At 38.4% G+C, this 13702-nt stretch overlaps 1 protein-coding gene across 1 annotated transcript in view; it reads right to left on the reverse strand.

The window, feature by feature from the left end:
- Positions 1-6176: 6176 nt before the first annotated feature.
- The window catches only part of LOC307142432 (uncharacterized protein), a 40817-nt gene continuing 33291 nt past the window's right edge, over positions 6177-13702 (reverse strand). The window contains exons 7-8 of the mRNA XM_079843304.1: positions 11881-11984; positions 6177-8960 (exon numbers count right to left, since the gene is read on the reverse strand). Coding sequence (XP_079699430.1) covers positions 11891-11984 — 94 coding nt within the window. The 3' untranslated portion in view covers positions 6177-8960; positions 11881-11890. The remainder of the gene's footprint in view (positions 8961-11880; positions 11985-13702) is intronic.

Raw genomic sequence — 13702 nt, forward strand, 5'->3', positions numbered from 1 at the left:
TTCACTGGGTTAAAACAACCCAATTTTTTGTGTACTCTAAAAAGTGATTAATTAATTAATGTACTTATTATAATAAAAAGTAATAATAAAATGTATCACAGGACAAAGTGAAATTCCTTTAAAATCAATCAGAATGTCCAATAGATTTCTAAGAATCCAATAAGATCCTACAGGATAAACTGAAATTCCAATAGGATTTTTTGACAAGGATAAAAATAATGCAGACCACGTGGTTAACCTTTTGATCAGTTGTGATGAAGATTACTAATACTGTCTGTCATTAAATATTTTTTGGAACAATATTAATATTTATTACAATAATATTTATTGCCATATTTAAATTAGTATTATTTTTTAAATAATTAGAAAAACGACATTTAAATGTGCCAGTGCTTGTGTAAACTCAAAATTCATGAACCCACATGACCATGCCTCTCTGGAGACTATCAGGACCGCCACAGGAGGGAGACACGGAACAAAGATGACATTCACTACAGTTAAGTATGCCACAGCTGGAGACTAATGAGACTAATAAACTGTCACTTATACACTCACTTTCTTAGATACACCTTAGGTAACCTTTTGCCCTCAGAACTGCCTTAATTCTTCATGGCATAAATTCAACAAGGTGCTGGAAGCATTCCTCAGATATTTTGGTCCATATTGACATGATAGCATTACGCAGTTGCCCCAGATTTGTAGGCTGTACATCCATGAATCAAATATCCAGTTCCAGAACGTCCCAGATGTGCCCTATTGGATTTAAATCTGTTGACTGTGGAGGCTATTTGAGTATAATGCACTTCCTGTCATATTCAAGAAACCAGTTTGAGATGATTTGAGCTTTGTGACATGGTGTGTTATCCTGCTGGAAGTAGCCATCAGATCATGTGTATACTGTGCTCATAAAGGGATGGACATGGTCAGCAACAATAGGCTTTGGTATTTAAATGATGCTCAATTGGTTGTCAACCTTGGTTGTAACAAGTGCTCATTTGAGTTACTGTTGCCTTTCTATCAGTTCTAACCAGTCTGGCCATTCTCCTCTGACATCTGGCATCAACAAGGCATTTTTTCCCACAAAACTGCCACTCTTTGGATATTTTCTTTTTTTCTTTTGACCATTGTTTGTAAACTCTAGAGATGGTTGTAAATGAAAATCCCAGCTGATCAGCAGTTTCTATACAGAACCAGCCTGTCTGACGCTACAACCATGCCACGTTCAAAGTCACTTAAATCCCTTTTTTTCTCTCTTATATGCTCAGTTTGAACTTCAGCAGATCCTCTTGACCATGGCTGCGTCCTAAAACTTAGGCAGTGACTTGTTGCCTTTCTGCCTTATCAGGCAATGACTTTGTAGGCAGCGTTTGTGAACAAAGGTACCTCATGAAACTGATTTCAGATAGACTTCTGAGGCAGCGTTATAGTTTAACACTACAGCAAAATAGAATGAGCTCTGGTAATAACCAATCGATTGTAATTATTACAATAGTAATTTCTCACTAGAAAGGACATTAAAAATAGAAAACGTTTGTCAAAAACATACATTTACACAGAAACTGACCACCAACCGCAACTTTCAGATGCCATCTTAATTTTCTTAGCTTAACTGTCATGGAATGGAACGCAAGGGGTTGTGGAATATCAAAAGCAGCAAAGGATACATCTATGCTGCCTTCAAAAATTGATCAGATGAAAGTATCTCAGCCAGGAGACTTGAATGTGCCTTTATGCCTTCATACTTTTGGAATGTATCCTCTAAAGGCAGCATTTTTAATAATATTATCCTTTTAAATATGAGTAATATTGTAAATCAAAACAAGTGTTAAATGAAGTTTTCATACCATTGCACAGCCATTTAATTACACTGTGTAGAATTAAGAAAGCCTTTGTTATTAGCGACACCGGTGGCTGTTAAGTGAACTGCAGCCAGCAACGAGCACACGTGCACGTGAAGTACAAGAGACTGAACGTGATTCAAGGCCATGAAGTTATTTTTCGTTCTTTGGGTAAAAAGAAGTTAGAAATAACTTTTCAGGGACATTGTTAACTAACATACTTACGCCGTCCACACTGCTGAGAGCGACGTTTAGATAAATATGTCAATTTGTGCTGCGCACTTCCTGTCAATAACAAAATAAACACAACAAAAATGACAGCGCTGAGAAATCGGCAGTTAAGAAAGCATCTGATCATAACGACGTGGATGTCTGTACCAGCTTTGCAATTCACCGGCATCATGTCGACAGATGAGGTAGGCTAATTAAAACACTTATGATAGTTGATTATAAAGTACCCTATATCTGTGACTATGTAGATCTGGATATGTATGTGAGAGAGACTAGTTTGAATGAAGCCCTTTTCTTTGCATGACACTTTTCCAGTACGGACAGCTAATTGTATAAGCAATCATTTCTTGTGTTATAGAATGGAAGAGGGGCTCACGGGAGCGCGCGCGTAAACGTCACATTCTTTTGATTTTCCCGTCAAAAACTCTGGCTTTCATATACAGACTAGGAAGGTCTCGTTTTTCAGTTTTGACAATAAAAAAAGAGCGATTAATATATGAAGATTCTTACAACATTCATCCCGTTTAATTATAATCACCACCAGACAGGTGAATCACTTTTGCATCCATTATGTCATACAAAAAATATCAAAATAACTTTAGAAATTGAAAACATGCTCATAGAAAAGGAGAGGTGTATTCAGGTCACTTTTTTTTAAGTAAATAAATATAAATACAAATATCACATGATATTTGACCCATTACATAATGAGGATTTCACTCGGAGCTCAACACATTCTCTGTGGATGTCTGGAAATGGTTGCTACGGGGAAAAACCTTATTCGCCCCCTCTATGAAATGCCAAAGCAGTCTGTAGCTGGATCTCAGCCAGTGTGTGTGTGTGTTTCAGGACAGTGATGGCCTGAAGTGGGAGATGCTTGTGACATTTGTGGAGAGCTCATCCAACTGGCCAGCCATCCTTGAGGAAATGCCAAGAGGCAGGGGTGAGCTGTTGTCATAGCGATGCATCAAGTATGTCCTCTTTCTACTATTCTGCCAATCAGTAGTGTATTAATCACAGTATGACTCAGTTCTGCTCAATGAGCGAATCACAATCTCCTGCACAGGAGGAAATTATTCTCCAGACAGATATAAAAAATAAGCCTGCTGAACTGTGCTGTGTGCCCATCCACCTCCTTTAACACACTAAACGGACATTGTAGATCTCACTGCAGTGTTCTTATGAGGTTCATTTATTTCAATTTTTTTGTATATCTGAATCTGAATCTATTTTATACACGATTATGATAACTGCATAGTGCGTTTTGCAATGCAAATAGTTACAAAACTATGCATAACACATGCCTAATGAGTTGTTATACAGCAAGACTTTAACTTTAATTGCATTTTGACTCAGATCAGTCGTTTTCCTGTTTTATATTTAACCTGCACTGACCTACTTTTGCATGTTCTCTGTATTTAAATACACAAAAGACAAAATAATAATACTACCCCGGTGTTGCCTCACTGGAGCGCAAGAATGCATTTCTATAAATCATCAACCACTGGCACACATCCCACTATATATTTCACAGAGTCATTCGTCTGTTTCTGTGGTATCTGTAGATGCAGAAGGTGGGCCTGTATGACATATTTTATGACTCCATTGTGTTAGAGTTGCTGGAATGTGAGCAGCTACACTGGCCCTCCTGAAAGGGGACAAAAAGTGTTCATATTTCTCTCATGCTCTTATGTTCATCAAACCTCTCCGCTCTCATAAAATGTTCTATAGACTGCCCCAAATACATCAATTTACTAATTCTGTTTTAGTTCTGTAGAGAAATCAATGAAATGTGCTATCATGCTGTTGTTACTGCAATTTGTTCTATTCCTGTTTTTTCCTGGTGGAAATTAAGAACTTTGGTTTAGAAAATGTGTCGTTAGTAATATAGTAATATGGCCTAACCCATAAAATGTTCTAGACTGTTACCATTATTACTATATACATCGATCAGGCATAACAATATTCCTAATATTGTGTTGGTCCCTCTTTTGCTGCCAAAACAGCCCTGACCCGTGGAGGCATGGACTCCACTAGATCCCTGAAGGTGTGCTGTGGTATCTGGCAACAAGATGTTAGCAGCAGATCCTATAAGTTGCGAGGTGGGGCCTCCGTGGATCAGACTTGTTTGTTCAGCACATCCCACAGATGCTCGATTGGATTGAGATCTGGGGCATTTGGAGGCCAAGTCAACACTTCAAACTGATTGTTGTGCTCCTCAAACCATTCCTGAACCATTTTTGCTTTGTGGCAGGGCACATTATCCTGCTGAAAGAGGCCACAGCCACCAGGGAATACCGTTTCCATGAAAGGGTGTACATGGTCTGCAACAATGCTTAGGTAGGTGGTACGTGTCAAAGTAACATCCACATGGATGGCAGGACCCAATGTTTCCCTTCTTGCCGTCTTCTCATAGCGCATCCTGGTGCCATGTGTTCCCCAGGTAAGCGACGCACATGTCCAGTTCTGATGCTCACGTGCCCACTGTTGGCGCTTTCGGCGGTGGACAGGGGTCAGCATGGGCACCCTGACTGGTCTGTGGCTATCCAGCCCCATACGCCACAAACGGTGGTGCACTGTGTATTCTGATACCTTTCTATCAGAACCAGCATAAACTTCTTGAACAATTTGAGCTACAGTAGCTCGTCTGTTTGATCGGACCACACAGGCCAGCCTTCACTCTCCACGTGCATCAATGAGCCTCGGCCGCCCTTGACCCTGTCGCCGGTTCACCACTGTTCCTTCCTTGGACCACTTTTAAAAGAGACTGACCACTGCAGACCGGGAACACCCCACAAGGGCTGCAGTTTTGGAGATGCTCGGACCCAGTCGTCTAGCCATCACAATTTGGACCATGTCAAACTCGCTCAAATCCTTACGCTTGCCCATTTTTCCGGCTTCTAACACATCAACTTTGAGGACAAAATGTTCACTTGCTTTGTAATACATCCCACCCACTAACAGGTGCCGTGATGAAGAGATAATCACTGTTATTCACTTGGTCATAATGTTATGCCTGATCGGATATATATATATATATATATATATATATATATATATATATATATATATATATATATATATACACACACACACACACACACACACACACACACACACACACACACACACACACACACACACACACACACATACACATTTGAATTCTACAATTCATTCATTTCCCACTGCTGCTACGTTTATGTATATACTATCTATTGTTTTTACTCTGTGCCTTGAAATACCATTGTCTATATTTACTGTTGTCTTTCCCTAGTCCTCGTGAATATACACGCTGTTGTTTCCTAAAGGAACTGGTGCTCGTTCTTAACCATTGCCACACAATGAATAAAGTTGGCTCACTTTGATTTGGCATTACCGCTATCTACCAGAGGGAGGCGCTAACATTAAGTGTGCTCAGCTTTGCCATGCTGATAAACAGCTTGACTCTCAAGTGTTGAAATTTTATACTACATTTTACGAGTGTGGAGCACTAGAGTCTACGACTTCATAAGCCCCACATATGCTATACATTTACATTAATAGTTTACTGTACATGTGTGGTGGGGAAAATCACATTAAACCATTTATTTAAAGCTGCTCTGTTTGTGCAGCAACTGCTTGAACTCTGCCATCGTCTGTATTAAGTGAGAGAAATCTGAGATACTTCATACTGCGAGCAATGCTTATATTTGCTGTCATTCTGTCAACTCCCAGTGACCTCATGACCTGGATTCTGATGTTTTCTCACCTGATCCTTTAGTCCCTGCATATCCTATAGACTAAATATTAACACTGAAAGGTGTACCTCCCAACATTCTGACGTAAGTCATTAACATTTTTATGTTTTGTTCATTTTATGACAAAATATTACCATTTTAGTCCAGAATCTCCACCCTAGGGGGAGGAAACATGAGATGGATGGAAAATTATATTTCAGTGTGTTTGGGTTCACTCAAAAAACTTTTACGTTTCACCAAAAAAATTTGAGTTTTCCCTTCCATCTCATCATCAAACTATGTACAGAATATGACTGTAAGGTTTATTTTTAAGAGCCATTCAAAAAAAATCTATCGGTACATGATGAAAGACGCACTTAAACCGACTGATGTTATTTAGAAATATCTTATTTATTAAAAATACATTTGAATAGCAATGCAATATGCATAATGAATTATTCTGTCCATTTGGTACACTACAATACACAAGATAAGTACACATTTCTTGTCATGTCCTTTGTCCTTAACAGACAAAAAATTCTGCCATACATCAGCTCTCATTCATTTTCACACACAGATCAACACTACTACACTCAGTGACTATGAAACGATTGGTCAAGCGTACATCAAAAGACAGTACTACATGCTGGAAACCACTTTGTGTTTTAATACACTTTCCTGGCCAGAACAATATCATGTTACAAAAGTTTGATTAGAAAATGTGTGTTTTCTTTCACACGGAAGGCTGCAAGTGGTCTGCAAAACAGACCTTATCTAGACATCAGTATTTTAGTACCTCACTCGCCCAGCTGTCAACAAAGACAGTTAAACTCTTAGTGCTCACTTTCTGAGCTTAACCTAATTTTGTCCAGTATACCTGACAGTTTTCACTGTGGATTAACTGTAGAGTGCAACAGTCGAGTAAAAACTCCATTCATTTTCTCCCTAGGGAAATTTTGAACGATAAGTTATAAACCTTTAAAGACAGACCTACTGTGAGCTACGAGTTTGTTAATCCATGGTATATGCTTCTACTGAAGCCGTGGCCTGCTGTATTTCAGCTTATTTTGAAAATAATTGTTTAACAACAGAATTTCTGGTGAAAAACTTCATTACCCATGATGCCTCACAGGAAATTACACCAATCAAAGAGTCTAAAAAAAGCAACCCTTGCCTAAATAGCTCCAACCACTCCCATGAAGCACTGCGATTTACATAATTGAGTGAATTTGGACGTACTACATCCGCCATTTTGTTACTGTCACACCAGTGTGAGTTGCGTTGCTTTACATCCATTATAAAATCCCCTCCCGTGGCCTCATGGGATAGTAAAGTGCCCATCGAATGCGTACTTCAGAATCTCGGTGGAAGTAGTAGTAGGTCATCGGTGGACATTTCGCCTACTGTTTTTCAAATATTCTGTATTCGGACATACTACTCTTTTCTCGCATTTTCTTTTTCGCTTATTATATTGAAGGTAAGTATTCGATTTCAGATGCAGCCAATCTCTCTACACTACAAAATACATACAAATGTTTTTATATATATTTAGCAATAAACTGAAAATATATTGCTTTTTTATATACAATCAACATTTGTAAATAATAGTTGTAAGTAGTTTTATGTTTCTAATTAGTAGGAATACGTTTCAAACGTTTTTAATTTAATTATGCTGTTTGCAATGCTTCATGGGATTGTAGTTCTTTCCCTATCTAAAGTCTTGTACCTTTTTGTGTGTTTGTCCGATTTTCAAAAGCTTTTTTGCTTTAAATCAAAGTTTGTAATGTTGTGATTCACCTCGTAGCTGATTGGCTTTATTCATGGCTTATAACTCTTTAACAAAGACTTCCCTATGGGGGAAAAATGCATGGAAAATATATTTTCGTAACCAGCGCAACTGAAAAAGGGGGCGGGCACTGTTGCTCTCTATATCACCCTGTAGTGTTTTATAAGTAAAAGCTTGCAATAAACACCTTCCTAATTTAAAATAGTAATTTCATACATGTTTAATTTCATTATTGTCCCTGAGGTCCACTAATAACTTAAGTAAAGTTGTATGACCATTGAACCTTTCTAACTTTTTTTTATTGTATTTTATTTATTTATTTTAACCATTTTTTCAAACTTTCATACATTTTTACTGTCATTAGTTCTTCTGGTGTGTAAGATTAGCAGCACTTATCTAACCTGCTTTAACTCACTATGACTGGGCATAACGTTCAAAGGAAAGTTCTGTGACAGTATGATTTACAGTATGTAATACTGCTTTAATCCAGCTCAGTTTGGTTTATTCGGTTTAATTAAGCATGAATGTCTTTGGACTGAAATTTGGCAGGTACATAGGAAGCACTTGTTACCTCATAGTTTAGGATGATATTTCAGGTTCATACTCTGGGCATTGCTTCATTTTTAAGGAGGCGAAAGGCCACACACATTATATAACATCGGACAGGCGAGCAGCGTACAGAACTGCCATAAGTCATTACATGTTATCATAAGCCCCGTCTTCACAGCGATATATGTCTGTAGATGGAGGAATTCACATGTGGGAGCGCCCCTCTTCCACTCTCATCCACACATACTGTATGACCCATACATCATGGATACATACGTGCATATTTCTTATGTCTGTATATACACACTTACACATGGCAATTCTTATAATTGTGGTACAAAATGATGTATATAAATTTATAGCATGCATGTTCAACATTTGTTATAATTTGGGTGTATTTCAAGTATTTTACAATTGACAGTGTCTGGGAAATTGCCCCAGACAGAATTTACATTAGACTATACATAGGAATTTACTGTAATTCCCTTTTTCGGAAATCACTTTCTGTAAAGCATCTTTCCACATATTTATATAGTCTTTAATAGTACCTCATTAGCTGACAAATCTAATGAGTGCTTTATAGAAATGTCACGTCACTCAAACAAGCTCCATCAACAACTTAACACTTGCATTAATATATAAACATCTCTCCTAGTATTATATACAGTACACATAATACCAGTATTCTTCTCTCATTACTCCAATCCTGTTCCTTGTGCATTTCTCTCCCATTTTGTTCCTCAGTCTGGAAAAACCATCTGCAAACTGCAAAAACCATCAGTTTGTCCTTTTGCTCTTTTGGAAAAGCTGCCCCATCGCAGACCATCTGCTCAATGTCTGATGAGAAAACAAAAGCTGAGAGTTAACATGCTGCTCATTCAATGTGTGCGTGATATCAGTTGTACTGAAACAACACTGCCGAGAGATAGAGCCTTACTGTCCAAACAGTGCTAAAACAACAACTGACCTGGAACACAAACCCTCCTCTGCACACTGGACATCACTGGGGACCAAGCACTGAATGCTTTGTTGTTTCTGTTTTATATTGTTTTTGTTCTGACCTCTATTTGTTCTTCCTCTGCCATGGGAGTCCATGACAGCCCATATATAAAATTATGGTAAAAAATTTGGCTATCCGATTAAGGTGTCTGAATTGTACTATGAGCAACTTAAGGTGATGGTACATGGGGCAACTTTTTGAGCAATGTTGCTGGGAAATGTAGCCATCATCGGGCAACCAGGTGAGATGCAGAGACCGATCTAACATATCCAAATAGAACTTGTTGCCCATTCTCAATGCACAAGCAACATCGCTCAGTGACATTGCTCAAAAAGTTGCCCCATGTTTAAGACCAACTTGGACCTTTAGGATCCTTAGGTAACTGAATTTTCTTCACTACTACTCTACCACTATTTTGTGACTCATTCATTACAAAAGGTGAAACTCTCACCAAGCCGAAAAATGTAAGAGTGCATTGAAATCAACAGTTCTATCTACAAACAAGAAACGAGGCAATATCTGGACAACGCTTAGGCCTGATGATAGAAAACTGCCTCTAATGAATGTAATTTAAAGGGATAGTTCATCCAAAAATGAAAATTCTGCCATCATTTAATCAGCCTCATGTGATTCCAAACCCATAAGACCCTTTGTCTTCGAAACACAAATTTAGATATTTTTAATAAGCAGCTCTGTTTATCATATTAGATACATCTGAGTGTGTTGAAAATGATGTTATGACATTACTCTGTGCGTTCGCTCGGCGGCTGCTATGACACTTGTTCACACTGCAGTGAGAGTAAAGCGTTTCTGCAAAATAAAAAAACGCAGATATGACGTAATTGACAGGTGACTCCCTCTCACGTCCCGGTTCCTTGGTTAAAATAGCAATTTCTCACGATTTACAAAAAGTTGGACAATTTGGGATATTGTAAGTACTCAACTGAACAAAATATATAACACTGGCCTAGTGGTTTTTGGATATTTTACTCAAAAAAAATTACATAGTGCACCTTTAAAGGTCCCATGGCATGGCATTTTTCTATTATTTTATAGTGTTTCCTGAGGTGTACTTATATTGTTAGTATGATTTTTACATCATAAAATGTCATAATTTAGAAATAAAAGGCATTTTGTCTAAACTGCTGTTTGCCCTGTGGCTGAAGGCCCTGTTTCAAGAGGCGTGTCTGCTGTGAGACTTCAGTAAAAACGCCCACTGTTGTGATTGGCTGACATCTTTGCATTTGAAATGAGCGGAGGGGGCGTGGTTTAACGAGGTCTACGACGCACGAGCTGCTGCCAGAGAGACGGATGGACCTGAGTTCACTTCTCATCAGTTCTCTCAGCATGTCTCAGTTCAGGGTGAACTGTTGTAGTTACTAGAATATACTTCATGTTATTAGTTTATTTCTAGTCGGAGGGGCTGTCACTCATGTCAGAAAGTTAGTAACTTTAGTAAATTATGGATCAGCACTGACTCGAGACGCGAACCGTTTAGAACGATTCAGTCCAATTTGGTGAACTGGTTCGGTTCACTAAAAAGAACCGATTCAAAAGAATGATTCGTTCGCGAACCAGACATCATGGAGACGGAGCGATTGCTAACAAAGTTATTTATAGTAACTACTGAGTTATGAGAGCGCTGTCTGTCAGCGCGAGTTTATTGTGTTTGTATCTGAGAGTTCTGAATAAACACGAGTCCCAGTCACGCCGAGTCCGTCTTCATCATTATTCTACCAACTCTGTAACACATGCAATGTACCATTACAGCGAGATGAACGAGTTAGTAAGTTTGATTAAAGCATTATTTCTAGATATGTTCCAATCATATGAAAAGCGTCAGTGACGCGCATTGAGTAACTTACACAGCGCAAACAAAGACACAACAGCAGTAATCGAATGTAATCCAGTTTATTGTGGGGAAAGCTGGCTAGCCTAGCCGGATACCCTCACGCTTACCCCCCTTCTGCTTAATCTCACGCCGCGTTTGGTGCCTCCGCTGTGGGCCAGATGCAGTACTGGGGGTCGGGGATGTTGAAGGCCGAGCTTCGGCGTGCGTGAGGTTTATCTCTAAAGATGTGGCTCTGCCGATGTTGAGCAGAAACTCCCGACTGTATGCACATTTAAGAACAGATAGACGCGACGAGGACGTACAAAAACACTGACTCACAAGATAGAAAACACGAAAACACCGTTCTGTCGGGAGAGAGAGAAGCCGCAGTGTGTGCACGAATAATAAATAATTAGCTACACATAAGAAATTACTGATCACAGATCAGAAGGAACTGAAAAAAGACTTCTGTTTTCATTTGCACATCCAAACACTGAGAAACTGCCAGCGTTCACTCGCGCGCGCGAATAAATATTATAAAATATCTTAATTTGTGTTCCGAAGATGTTAGTATTTTGGGTTTGGATTGACATGAGGGTGAGTAAATGATGACACATTTTTTGGTCACGGTTAAATTATAACATTTGCAATAATTGCCACTAAAATTGTACTTAAGCTGTCTTTATAATGCAATGTACATAATGTAGCTAATTGATGTGCTTGGCCAAAGATATGCTGCTGTAAGCTATATTTTACATTAATGCATTTTGCAGACACTGTTATCCAAAGCAACTTGCAGTGCATTCAAGATACATTTTGTCTATTAACTTTACTAGTCAGACATGTAATTATTAAATTGTCAGGTTTGACCTTCATATTCATAGTTATTGCACCAGGAATTGGCAGAAGATGTATTTTTGGCCTACCTGATCAATACTACTGTGGCCACAGATAGTCCAGTTTCTGATGGCCCAAAGCGATCATGGAGTTTCTGCTTGTCCTGGGGCGCTCTGCTGACATCAAATCTGGGCTGTGAAGAAGATTTAAAATTTTTTAGCAATCTTAATCGTATCAAATTCTGACACATTTGTAGTATCATTATCCTGCTTCCCTTATCATGCTAAATATTGAGACATTATTCAAAATATTTTAAGTATGTTTTGAATAACTTTTTCCATATAGCACCAAAGAGATGCCTCATTAAGTTGGTCTGAACTAATGGAAGACAGTCTGACCTCATTTTTCAAATGGCATTGCACTTACGCAACTTGCTGATTATTACGATATGAAAGAACACAAACACAGAATAAATACTGTCAAAATACAGTCAGCGTTTTGTATGAATCACCGGTCCGTATGGATATTCCTCAGAAAATATCTGCTCTCGGGAGGAGAGTGCGTTTAGCATAGCTCCCATATCTCATCTAATGAGTGAAATACATGGGGAATTCGCCTACTCCCACCAGCATACCTCCGACCTGACACTGCAGCCCTGGAACTATTCATCTGAGTCTGTGCCAACCTGTGTGTGGGATCACAGCTAACTTGTGGAATAGGTTGAGATTCAAGTTGTTTTTATAGAGGATAAAGACATTTTTAAGGTGTGCGTCCCCCTAACTTGTGGAATAGGTTGAGATTCAAGTTGTTTTTATAGAGGATAAAGACATTTTTCAGGTGTGCATCCACCTAACCTGTGGAACAGGTTGAGATTCAAGTTCTTTTTTATGGAGGATAAAGACATTTTTCAGGTGTGCGTCCCTAAATCGCTTGTCTTCATTAAGTGTCTGTTATTAGTTCAGAAAGTGATGTAGAGCTGCAATTTGGTCAGCAAACCTGGAACTAGTTTCTAGCCTTGAAAAAAACGAACAAGACCTTGTTGAGAATAAAGAACTCATCAGTGTCGCAGTATAAACTGATTTATTAACATTGTGAAAAAGTGCAGTTATAGATGTACAACAGCAAGTAGAGTGACTGATACTTGGTGCTGTGTGACTGAATAGGGTTGTTATTTTTAACAAACTATGAAAAATCATAGTTGATATTAAGCTGAAATTAAGTTCATCTTGAATAAATGTTGCTTTGGCAACTAACTGAAAAACTAGATAAGTTTAAGTACTAAAATGACTAAAACTGAAATAAAAATAGATTAGGCCTAAAGCTAATTAGAAAAAAATGGTAACAACATGGGTGCACTAATATGCATTAATACATGCTTAACTAATGCTCAGAAAATATATGCATGTAGAACTATTCATGGTTTCTTGGGTGCAGACAGCTGAAAGTTGAAATACATGGCTTCGACCCATTGTAGTAATTAACACATTCCTTTTCACTATTGGTTAATACTAATATTTGTAGGGAATTAATCTTTGATGATACATTTAATCAATTCAAATATGACTTAAACTATTAATCATTCTGTACTAGTTGCTGATGCGGCAATCATTAACAAACGACTTAGTTCTTCATGGGTCATACATGAACTAGAGATTGTGAATGCATTAGTTAAGCATGAATTAAAGGTGCAAAAGTCGATCAGGCAGAGCACAGAAAACACTTGTAGCCAATCAGCAGTAGGGGGCGTGTCCACTCATGATGGGGGAGGAGAGAGAGTGAGCAAGAGGGAGATTTGAAGAAAGACTGTAGAAAGAGAGATGGCTGAGAGACATTACAAAAGAGAAAAGCTCAGAGGAATATCACTGGAAAAAGAAGGGTTGTGATCAGGCAAGAGCTTTAGGAATCGTGTTA

The sequence above is a fragment of the Gobio gobio genome (assembly GCF_949357685.1).
Source record: "Gobio gobio genome assembly, chromosome: 18".
Taxonomy (NCBI): domain Eukaryota; kingdom Metazoa; phylum Chordata; class Actinopteri; order Cypriniformes; family Gobionidae; genus Gobio; species Gobio gobio.